At 44.6% G+C, this 12383-nt stretch overlaps 1 protein-coding gene across 5 annotated transcripts in view; it reads right to left on the reverse strand.

Annotated features, from left to right (window-relative positions):
* Positions 1-372: 372 nt before the first annotated feature.
* ARHGAP36 (Rho GTPase activating protein 36) overlaps positions 373-12383 on the reverse strand; it is a 31607-nt gene continuing 19596 nt past the window's right edge. The window contains exons 2-12 of one of the 5 annotated variants that reach the window (XM_081042846.1): positions 8402-8560; positions 7139-7204; positions 6449-6684; positions 6017-6209; positions 5741-5796; positions 5350-5500; positions 4746-4894; positions 4389-4565; positions 3807-3904; positions 3570-3676; positions 373-1516 (exon numbers count right to left, since the gene is read on the reverse strand). In XM_081042846.1, coding sequence (XP_080898972.1) covers positions 1359-1516; positions 3570-3676; positions 3807-3904; positions 4389-4565; positions 4746-4894; positions 5350-5500; positions 5741-5796; positions 6017-6209; positions 6449-6684; positions 7139-7204; positions 8402-8560 — 1550 coding nt within the window. In that variant the 3' untranslated portion in view covers positions 373-1358. Of the gene's footprint in view, positions 1517-3533; positions 3677-3806; positions 3905-4388; positions 4566-4745; positions 4895-5349; positions 5501-5740; positions 5797-6016; positions 6210-6448; positions 6685-7138; positions 7205-8401; positions 8671-12383 lie in introns of those variants that run through there. The other 4 variants (XM_081042844.1, XM_081042843.1, XM_081042842.1 and 1 more) reach the window with 4 other exon arrangements.

Genomic DNA, 12383 nt, shown 5'->3' on the forward strand with positions numbered 1-12383 from the left:
TTTTTTCTACCTCACTTCCTTTATTCCACTTCATTCCACTTTATTCCAAGTCATCCCTTCTCCTTTATCCCACATCACCACCTCCTCTTCATTCCACTCACTCCATCCCTTTAGACCATGTCACCCCTCCCCCTTATTCCACATCATCCTCTTCTCCTTTTTTCCTCTTCCCCACTTCTTTCTTCTTCAGTTCAGGTCAGAGATTCCCAACTCTCCAACAAAATTTCAAATTAAAAAAAAAAAAGTAAGCCATGAATATGCTGCTGTCACAATACAGATGTTTATTAATGATTAAATGCCAGAGAAGTTTAACAATCACAAATCTTCGAGCTCTGCGGTTGTTACCCACTGTGTGATCAGTTTCTATCCCTCAATACAATACATTCTTCATTCTGTGGACCTTAGCAGTTGTTACCCTTCAATATCAGCTATAATTTTGGATGTCATACATAACCCATATCTGTGTTACCAGAGCATGTCCCACAAATTTGTACTGTCCTGCATAGAGGAACTACAGAGATGATAGATAAGATCATTCGTAATCAGGTGACTTTAACTACTTGGAATTATATGTCTGTACCTAACTAGCTCTTTTGTTGACAACAGGGTATGAATCCCAGCTGTCTGGGATTGTAAAACAAATCCAGGGAATAAAATCAATTTTTCTCCTCTAACTTCTGACCAAAGAAAAGCTAGACTTACACTTGAGTGTTCTTCGTGTTGGCATTACCTGAGCAAAACTGCACAGAATTTTGGGACTGGCTGGTTTATGAGCCATTAGTCTAAATAATTTGGGGGAAAATATCCTGAGGTGGTGGAGTTGCTGCGGGGACACGGCTATGAGTTGGTGTGACATGGTTTAACATTAATTGTTTGTCAGCTGTCAGTCAGCTGACCTAAGGTCCTAGCATGCCTCTTGAGGGCCTTTCCATTTGAGCTCTCGGGAGGAGGGTAGGAAAGTCAGGAAAAGCATGCAATCTCCTTTGGGGGAGGGAAAGCACCTCGAGATTTGTGAGCTTCTCTGGGACAGGTGTTTACCACAAATGTCACATCAATTAACGGAAGGGCTATGGTGTGGGAAAGCCAGGATCAGGGGTAAAAGAGAAAGGCAAGGTAGCACCAGGGAGCCTGGGCATGACATAGAAACATCTCTGTTTTTATCAGCTGAAGGGAACAAGCAACCCCAGTGAAGGGGCTGGCAGTGTGTTTGGAATTCATAGCCTGACCCGAGCATCAGGTGGAACTCCTTCTCAGCCGCAGATCTTTACCTTTGAGACACACTCTTTAATGTTTCCTGTGACATCCCAGGTCACCCCCACCCTTTTCCCCTGTCTGGCACCTCATAGAAGGAAAAACATCTAAGGAAAGAAGTAGCCGATGCCAGTTTTGGCCTCCTTCTCCCGGGGCACACGGAGCAATGGACGGTCTTGCTCCAGAATGGGGGGGTTACCCGCTCCTTCCTCATCGTCATGGGAACGGGCAGTGCCGGGAGGCACAGCTGGCTCCTCAGAGGAACCTGGAAAATAGTAACAATGTTAACTCCTTATGTTTCTATACTTTATACTTTGCACAGCACCCAAGGGACTAAGACCTAATGTTGAGCTTTAAATGTAGTATGAGGCAAGAAGTTAGAGCAGGAATGATTATCCTCATTTGACTTATAAGAAAACTGCAGCCTAACAGTAGAATATAGATCACTAAATGTAGGCCAACTGTGGAAGCTGGAGGTGGGGGAGGAGGGCTTGGTTAGAGAGCAGAAAGAGTGAGACAGATACCCCATGCTTAGAGCAAATGGACAATACCTCCAGGGAGGCGGGGAAGAATGCGGCCTCCTAACAGCCACCACCACCCTATAACCAGCCTAACTAATTTTACTAAACAAATGAGTAACAAAGCTGGAGCTGGACGCTTACAGTACTTCATGAAGGGGAGAAAGCAGGTGTCAGTCTTCAATGACTCTGGGGAGGACTTGTAGTCCATGACTTGACCAGGCTGAGACTTGTTTTTAAGAAGGAGGAGAGTGGTATCTACAGGAGATGTAACATCGGCATCTTCTTTATGGAACTGGATTGCTTTTGGATCCTGAATTTCTTTAGAGTCAAGAGAATTGGACATTGGTACTGCTCGCACATTCATGATTTCTTCAAGATTGACAGCCAGATCTGGCTGAGGGTCTGGAATTGTATTGAAAATGGAGACATCATCTGTTTTGGGAATCACATTGGTAAGTTCATTTTCTTCAAAAGTGTTGGCTTGGTCTTTCTGAGAATCTGGAATTTCAATGTGAATTTGAGCGTCTTTAGGCTCTGGAACCACATTGAAAACTGAGTCTTCTTCAAGATTGGGGTTTTCTTCAGAGTCTTGGATTCCACTTACATCAGAGGCTTCTTTGTGTCCTGAGGTGTCTTCAGAATCTGAGGCTTCTTCATTGTTTGGGAATCCACTCACATCTGAGGATTCTTCCTGATCTTGAATTTCATCAAAATCAGAGACACCTTCTGGTCTTGTTACCACATGGAGAGCTGGGATCTCTTCAGGGTTGGAGTCTTCTTCAGAACCTGCAATGCCATTGACCTCTGGAGTTTCTTCGTGATCTGGAATTTCTTCAGTATCTGAGGTTTCTTCATCATTTGGGACTCCATCAAGAGCTGGAAACTCTTCAGGATTGGGGTCTTCTTCAGAGTCTGAGAGTCCATTAACCTCTGCAGATTCTTCATGATTTGGGAATGCATGACCACCAGGGGTTTCTTCGGGGCTTGGGGCCACATGAAGAGCTGGGACTTCTTCAAAATCAAGGTCTTCATCAGAGTCTGAAATCCCATTGACCTCTGGGGTTTCTTCATGGTCTGGAATTTCTTCAGTATTTGAGGCTTCATCATTTGGAATTTCCTCAAGAGCTAGAACCTCTTCAAGATTGGCGTCTTCTTCAAAATCTGGGCTTTCATCATTACCTGAGGCATCTACATTGTCTGGGATGTCATCTATCTCTGGGGCTTCTTCATTGTCTGGGATTTCATCAGTATTTGAGGTTTCTTCATTGTTTGGGATTATATCAAGATAGGGAACTTCTGCAAGGTCAAGATTTTGGTAGTTTTCAAAATATAGTCCTTCTTCGAGGTCATGCTTTGGGTTTTCTCCAGGGTTTGGGATTTCTTGCATATCTGAGGCTGGTATTTCTTCAAAGTCTGGGATTTCAATGAGTTCTGGAATTTCATCATCAAGGTCTAGAATACCCTCAAAGGGAGGAAGATCATCAAAATTCAGAGTGTCATCATCATCATCATCATCATCATCATTATCAGCTTCTTCTTCTTCATCATAGTCTTGTATGCCTTCAAGATGTGGGCCTTGAATTTCAAGGTCATTTAGGATCTCAAGACCTTCTCCAAAGGCCACTCCTTGATTGAGATATTCAAATACTAGCTCTTCATTTACTGTCACATCTTCCTCAGAGGACTCATCTGCCTCAAGGGGCCCATCTTCAGCAAAGACCTGGCCTTTAGGAAGGACCTGACCTTCACCAAGGGACTGACCTTCAGCAAGGGTCTGACTTCCAGCGGGGAACTGACCTTCATCAAAGGGCTTGCTTTGAGCAAGAACAGCAGCCTGTATTTCAGCAGAGTTTTCCACTGGATCAGAAAGTAAAGCATCCTCTTCCATCTTTATCCGTGCACTCCTGAATGAGAATTAAAAAGCAAGTCAGTTTGTATACTTTAGTTGACTAATATGAAGATTGCCTAGGGTTTGAAACCCCCATAGGAGATTCTTCCTCAAGCTAAGCATAAACAAACCAAGAAAATACTCACTGGATCTTCCTCAAATTCCTGCGTCTGATAAAATCAAGGGCTTCAGGACTGAATTTCCACACACGCTTAGCAACCTGTCTCTGAATATGGGGAGGCACCTGAGGGTGAAATTAGCAATGTTAGCTTTTATTAAACAATTTTTAAAATAAATTTATATTTATCTCTATCAGGAACCCAGAACTAAAGGCTCCATGACCAGTTAATGTGAGAAGAATTTCTAGACTGGGGGATTTTGAGGTACCTTTGGCTATCCTCAGGGATGCATATATAACTTTTACCTGCCTTGTGAACAGGAAAGAGAGCTGTTTAATAAGTGTGTCCCAGACAATAATTTAGTGGTTACCAGAGGGTAAGGGGGTGGGGGGTGGGTGATGAGGGTAAAGGGGATCAAATATATGGTGATGGAAGGAGAACTGACTCTGGGTGGTGAACACACAATGGGATTTATAGACGATGTAATACAGATTTGTGCACCTGAAATCTATGTAAATTTACTAACAATTGTCACCCCAATAAATTTAATAAAATAAAAAAAAAAGAAAAAAGGAAAAAAAAATAAGTGTGTCCAAAACTTCCACATACCTGGAAGAGGATATCCCAGTTGTCAATCATGGCACGGACCACATTGACAGAAGCAACATAGTGGTCAATCCCCAGTCTTGTTTTCCTGGACTCCCTCTTGGCAAATTTCCCCTTCTTCAGGAGAGCAGATCCAAACACCAAGGCCAAATTGGTAGAAGTCATCCGGTTGCCTGAAACCTAGGTAAAGGAAAGCAGGAAGTGGTTGAGTCTGACACAGTAATGGAAGTTATACAAATGGAAACAACTCTTTTTGTTCTTGTTTCACTCTCCCTCTGTCTCTCTGGCTCTGTTTTTCTCATATACTGCCACACATGTCCCCTACCACAGCTCTCACTACCCTTAGCCAGAGCTTTTTACCAACTGTCCATCAAGGCCAATGGAGTCCTCGCAGTTCTCAGTGATTTTATGCAGGGCCTTTAGCAGACGCTCCAGGGTATCACTGTGGCAGGGTGGCATCAGGTAAACCAGCAATTGCAGGGCAGAAAGCTGATCCTGTGGTTTCAGAGCTATAGGAAAGAAAACAGGGGCTGACTCAGGGAACTCGCCTTGGCAGCAGCCTGATACCAAGAGAAATGTGATTCTGCTTGAAAATCACTGAAGGCTATGGAGAAAGTCTCCCAGCATCTTTTCTTTGCTTGTTCCCACAGCATTTGAGCTCAGAAGCCCTAAAAGTGAGAGGTGTTCCCATTAAAATTGAACCCCCTCTACAGAAAGTAGGTTCTTCTTTGCCCTGAGAGGACACACATATTTTCAAGAACCTCTGGAGAAATTTCCAAAGAGCAGACTTGTAATGGAATATTATGAAATACAAGGAAAGTAGTCTGAAGAGGTGTTTTCATCTTCAAATATTCATTCTGTCTTAGTTCCCTGGAGTCCTGCAACCTGAGCTCTGTCTCTAGACCTCCACACCCCCGTATTAGTTCCTTTCCTTGCCTGGGAAAAGGGACATCAGAAGACTCACTTGCTGTCAAGAGGAAGGACATATACAGATCATCTGGCAGCAGAGAGTCCTTCATATCACGGAAAAATTCCTTGAGAAGTGCGGCCACATCATGCACATTCTGAGTGTCATCCAGCACTACATCCAGACCCTGATCAAATTCTTCACGGAGCTAGAAAAAGGAAGAAAATACATGTCTGCCTGCCTTGACACCAGTCTCCCTCCTGGTCATTCCTTCAATAAGTCTCAGGCTTCACTGGAGGTAGCTGGCAATATGGTGTGCCTAGGGGGCTAGAAAGAAGACCTTACTCCCACCACCAGACATGAAACTCCCCTGGGGTCCATGGGGGAATCCCCCACCTCACCTTATTTTCTCAGTCAAGGAACAAAAGTATAAACATAGCTAATTTACCTCACGGACTCTTTTCTCAGAGTATTCCAAGGTAAAAATCCCCACTGTGCTTAAGCCTGAAAGAAAAAACCAGGGGACAGTAAGAATTTCTGGTCCCCTTCACCACAGATAGCATTTCCCTCCCACCCACCCCTCTGCATCCTGACCCCAGCTGGTGGCAGGGGAACATTTCAAGCCCTTCATCCTGAAACCTCTTTTCTCTCCCCATTTCTAGAACACTGTTCTTTCTTTAATTGCCTCCTACCTTGATTTAACCATCATTTGCAGCCCCCTTACCATGATTCTCAATGAAATTGCAGCAAGCCTCAACAACCTGGGGGATTTGTTTAGCAATCGGATTCAGGCTCATTTTCTTTTTGGATCCCAGGAGTCGCTGGCCAATTGGGAAGGAAATCCTGGAAAGTTGCAGGGTCTGTAGCAGTAAGGCCCCGTCTTCCAGTTCAGCCAGGCTATCCACAGATACTGCACCCTGTGGAGAAACCCAGACTACCTTAAAATGGGGAATCTGGAGAGTTGCTTTGGACTTTTTGGATTGTGTCACATTCATAACAGGAGACATTTTTTTTTCTGGGGCAAGCCAAGTACTCCCTTCCAACTTGTTCTGTTCAGCTCCTCTTCTCTCTGAATACACAGGCCTTGACCCTACCCCCCACATCCCTTCACACCTCAGGAAGGGCCCCTGCCAGAAACCTGGAGGGTTTAACTTACTCGACGCCCACGGCGAGTGAACTCTCGGGGCAAGAAGGGCTCATCCCGTCTGCGATTAAAAAAGCGCCCGATGCGGCCAAACATCCTTTGCACCACGTTTCCCCGACGACGGCCCACAGCCTGACCCGCAGATTCTTTATTCTGCATCACGGCTCTTAGTTCAAGATGCTTGCGGCGGGTAAGCTCATTCACCAGCGCCTCTTCCAGACGAATGCCAAATGTCTTGAGTGATACGACTGGGGAGCCAAGGAGAGAATGAGAAATTAAACCAGGAGGAACTGCAGGGGCTGTAGCATTCCTCTAAGCAACTACCGGCAGTCAATCCTTACCCCTCCAGACCCGTAGCGCCCCTCCTCGCAGAAAGAGCCCAAAAGGATTCAGTTCCATTCAACTACCCCGAAGGAGCTCAAGGTCTCTGCCTTAAGTCCTGCCAGGGGAGTGACCACCTTGAAGCAATGAGGATAATTTCTTAGGGGCGATCAGCCTGGGTTGGATCGAACAGGAAGGTTTAGGCCGATCTGATGGGACCCCCGCAGCGCCTGCTGTTAATGCGCCATTTCCTGAAATCATCCCTTACGGGGTTTCTGGGAGGGGGCAATGGGCACGCCTTGTCTCCAGTAGCGTGGGACACAATACAGGAGGGATGCAGCATCCCATTTCTTTCCTAAGGAAAGTACGAGAGCTCCTCACCCCTCTGTTGTCCTCTCAGAATCAGAAACCACTTCTCTAAAGTAGTTGGACGGTCAGTAGGTAGAGCTATGGGGAGAGAAAAAAGTCAAGACACGCACACTCACACAAATAGGATTTGATAAGTGACTAAAGCGTCTCAGTGCATTGATCCGCAGGGATGAGGGAGGGAGGTAAGGAGCTCTGTCCAGCCCGCGAAAAGTATTTTGCTGTCTCTCAGCCTCAGTTTCCCCGTTTGAAAACGGGACTAATTCTATCTACTATATAGGAGACTCCAAGAATTTAACCAAAGCAGACGATCTTAGGCGCCGCGTGTGCACCACGCATCTTGTTTCGCACCAGTAGTAGCAGAACACAACGCTTAAAACATAAATTCCAGGGCTTTGAGCGCCGGGACAGTGCAACAGGCGAGAAGAAGGGCTCTGTCTGCGCAGTCTCCGAGAATAGGTGTCGCCAAGTTACTGCGGGCGCGTTTGCACCCGGAATGCCGTCGGCTCCCAGAGGTATCTCGGGCTCGGAACCCCTCAGCGGCGGCTGCCCTACGGGGTCTTCTCGCTCTTTGCTTCGCTCCTTGCCAGCTGCGCGTGCCCAGCGAACCTGCCACCCTTACACTTTTTTTATTATTGCAGGGGTGCTCCTCGGCCCGCGCGATTCCCCCCCCCTTTGCCCTCAGCTGCTGAATCTGCGCCCGCACCCCTGAGACCTCTGGCACATTCGAACCCCGTCCAGTGCTTGATCCCGCTCGCTTCTCTGCCTCCAGCTGAGCTGGGCAGCGCTTTCAGCTCACCTCCCGCCGCCACTCTACGCAGGGATTGGCGCGTCTGTCTCTCGCTGTCTCGCTATTTCCCTTTACTCTCCATCTGTTAACCGCGCTGTCTCTGCCTGTCCCAGTCTTCTCTCAGAGTGTCCCTCTGCGCCTTTGTCCTCTGACTCCTTCTCGCACCGCTCCTGGTGTGTCTGTCTCTTCACCTGTCCTCTGCCAACCTGTCTGTCCCTGACATCTGCCTGTCGGTCATACTGTCTCTCAAGCCCCAAAATCTTTGACCCAACTCAATTAATCTTCACCTCTTCCGCAATTCAACAAACACTCTTCAACCCCTCCTTCCTCAGTTCTCCGAGCGTCAGGAGAACCGAACAGGTCCGACATCAGGCACGAGCCCCTCCCACACTTTTGGACCCCCAACTCGCCCGTCCCATCCCGGGGGGGGGGGGCGGGAGGTCCACTCCCCCAAGGGAGAGGATGCCACACTCCAGGGTACCGCTCACCTCGGTCAGGTTTGAATTCAGAGAGGAAATGTCTGGCTACGAGTTCGTGGTAAGCAGTCTCTTGCAGCTTCAGACGCTCCAGCTCTGAGAGACTGTGTATTGATATCATCTTCGTCTTGTGGTCTGGGTTGTGTCCTGGGGCTCCTCCCAGGACGTTCACTAAAAATATGAAGGCGGACAACAACAGCAAAAGGGGCATTATTCTGGGGCACAGTGTCCTTGCTGCCTTCAAATAAGGAATGCAGCCACCCATTCTGGAATCAAATGATTATCAAGGCTGCATCATCCAATTGTCACTGGACTTGGTGGAGGGAACTATGGGGGGAGGTTGGTGGAGGGGGAGGGAAAACAGGGAGGTGGCTTCACCCTCAAGCAGAGCTGCCTCTGGTTGCTTATTTAAAAAAAAAAATCCAACTTAAAAAAAAATCAGCCCTGAACCAATCGTCCAGAAAATAATCTAATTAGGCAAAAATAAGAAAGAATAAAAAAGAAACAACCTTACTTACAATTTAAAAATGTACATTGAGAAAAGAATAAGGTAATCTTTTCCATTAAATAATCAGAACATCAATGAAGTTTATTTTTATTTTTAATGTTAATACTTGATGCTATCCAGGTTGGGTGAAATGGACATATCCATCTAGGTTAGGGGCCCTGTAAATCTGTACAACTCTTCCAGAAAGCAAGCTGGACACATGAGTCTCAAGCCAAAAATCATCCCCAGGCCCTTTGACCTAGTAACTCCCCTTCTAGGAATCTATCTTAATGGAATCTTCCTATAGAGAGGGAAAAACATATTTACATGAGCCATAACAGTAAAAAATTAAGGGAAATAAAACTAGCTCAGCAATGAAACTAGTTATATAAATTGTGGAATGGTCATAGTATGGAAAATTATGCAATCATTGAAGTGGTATTTACAAAGAACTCTTAAACAACAAACACAAAATGCAGAATTGTATTATGTTTACAACGATGTGAAAAAATACACATGAAAATAAAAGACTGAAAGAAATGCACTCAGATATTAACAGTATATATATTATGTATTATACTGTCTATGGGATTTTGTTTGCCTTCTGCCTTTTATCTATTTACTAAAAATTGTGTAACTTAATTGTACTATTTTTTCATTAAAACAACATACATCATATATGTACCAAAACATTTCCAGGACATTTCTAAGGAGACTCCCTATACAAGATTGCTGATCAGAGTGAAGTTTGTCTTAGTGTACTGGTAAACCTGTCCCTTCTCCGTGGTGCCCACTATCTCATACTGCTCCCAGGCTGCTCAGGATCCCTCAGTGGGGATCTCCCTTGACCCCACACACAACATCCTTTCATGCACAGCCTCACCTCTCTTATTCTTTTGTTCTTTAATTTATTCATTTTTAAAAAGCCTGCATTAAATGACCACTTTGCACCAGGCACTAAAGATTCAAATATGACGGAGATGATATTACTCCTTTCAGATATTACTCCTTTCAATTACTCCTTTATTACTCCTCCATAACAGATTTAACTATGCAGTGAAGGAGATATACAGGTTGGCAACAATTTGGGAAACCTTGTGATAAGTCAATCAGCCAAGATATAAACAAAGTACCCTGAGAGCAGAAAGGAGGAAACATCTAAGTCTGCCTGGAGACAGGGAGGGGGGAGTGTCCAGAAAGAGAGAACAGCTTGTGCAAAGACAAGGAGATGGGAGAGAGGTTGTTACATTCTTAAAGCTGTATAAAGGAGATAAATCTGGATAGGCAAGGGTGACATCATGAATGTCCCTTTTAGCCATGTTAAAGAGCTGGACTTTCTCCTGAAGGCAGTAAGGAACTACTGCAGGGTTTTAAGGGGGGAATGACAAAGTCAGAGCTGCAGCTTAGAAAAATAACAGAGAATAGTGGAAATCCTGGTTTGGATAGAGCCTGAAGTAGGTAGATCAGCCAAGAGGCAAGAGATGCTGACACAAGTCAGTGTCACTGAAGCTGGAGCAGAGGATGGATTATATGGGTAAAATTTTCTGGACTTGTTGGAATTTTTTATTGTAATGGAAAGGAAAGAATTTAAGATAGCTCTGAAGCTTATGGTTTGGGTGAGTGTGTATATGCTGGCTCCTGACAGAGGAGATAATTTAGAACACAGGGAACTAAACCTTCTGGCAAGAAGGAAGTAGTCACATGCCACTTTTCTGAGCTTCCCTTTCCCATGGAATTTTATGATGACAGTTTATGTATTACTGGGGGGCGGGGGGAGTTAAATTCCAAAGACCAGGTTATGTGTCTTTGCCAGAGAAAGGTAGGTAGGAGTTTATCATTCAATAATCCATATAAATGAGCTCTATCCCAAAAAAACAAACAAAAAAAGCCACCTTACTTTTGTTTCCAAAATTCCCTTTTGCCCACTTTCCTTAATGGTCAAAGTCACACATGTCAGAAATAAATGCTGGACAGATAACTGAAGTGCAGTATAGAAAGGATGAGGGGTCTTTCTATGGCTTTTGAAATGAACTAAAATGAAAATCCTTAGCATGGGTTTTTTAAAAAGGTCCTTCAGCTGCAATGCACCATCCCCTTGACCCAAAGTGAATGCCTAAGCCTGACCAACAAACTGCATCCACAAAATGACAATTTTAACCAAAGGCATATGCACATAACCTAACCACAGTCCCAGAGTAAGCCTCTAACAATCCCTCATTCACAATAACAGGTCCAAAACCTGTTAGTCAAAGGTCTCTTCCTGACACACACAACCTAGCTCTGGTTTCTTTATTCTAACATTGCTCCCATCTCCCATTGTCCCAGTTCAGACATTTTTGTACCTGTTTTGGAGTTGCGGTTATTTCTTCTTGCTGAAGCTTACCAAATCTGGTCATCCAAAGAGTATAGCTCATACTTTCACCCAAAAATCAAGATGAAAATCAATTCCTTTCCCCCTGCCAAAATAAGGTAAGAACAAACAAGAAAATCTCACAATAACACCAGCCAAAAACAGAGAGAGGAAAGCCTTTGAGAGATGAGTCAGCCTAGATGCTTACAATTCCGAAGGAAATCAAAGGCCTTAGAATAAACCGTTTGTCATTGCCTCCTGCTCAAAGATACAGGGCTAAACTTAAGAGCAATCATATGCCTCAGTTCTGCCAGCAAAATTGACACTGTCTTGTTTACTTTCAACCCTCTCAAGGCACCAGTAGAATACATGACAGAAGCAGAGTTAGGAAGGCCATTGTGCCCAGACAAGAAGCAGATGAGAAGGGTGAGGAGAGGAGACAAGCAAGCAGGCTTCAACATTATAAGAGAGGCACATAACAGGTTCACAAGATCTGAATACTTGTCCTCAGGCCTGACTTTCTAAGCTGAACACAAAAGGAGGCTCCTCACAGGGAACAAGGTGCCAAGAGACTTCTCTTGCTCTAAAGTGTCTTCTCCTTCCCCCAGCAGCATGCTATGGTGCTGACCTGAAGTGACCAAGTGATCTTGACATCAAAAGATACTCAAGAAGAAAGATGAAAGCAAACCCTCTCTGTTTTGGCCTAGAATTCAAGACATTTGCAAAAAACAATATCCTTAGACAAATATCCTTGGTTTCCACTGGAGTTTGAACTAAACAGAACTGTGTTTGAAGCCAACCTTCACAATTTCTTAGCTGTGTGACTTTTAAAAGTCAGTTGAGTTCTCTGAGCCTCAGTGGCTTCCCCTATAACAGTGAAATAATGTAGTACGCATTTCAGCAGTTGTGTGAGAATTACATGAATAATGCATGTGTGAATAAATACGTTGATATTGAAGGTTCTTTGCAGAGGTCCTGACTTTACCAGAAAATATCAGGTTTCAAAAGTAATTACATAAAATTAGAATTTGTAGCAATGCATCTAACCACTTACTCTGATCTAGCTGTACAAAATTTGAATTAAATTAAACAGGTAAAGAGATCTTGAAAGAATGTTGGGAATAGATCTTTCTTCTTCAATCTCCAATGGCATCACG

Source organism: Rhinolophus hipposideros, assembly GCF_964194185.1.
Source record: "Rhinolophus hipposideros genome assembly, chromosome: X".
In the NCBI taxonomy this organism is placed as follows: Eukaryota; Metazoa; Chordata; class Mammalia; order Chiroptera; family Rhinolophidae; genus Rhinolophus; species Rhinolophus hipposideros.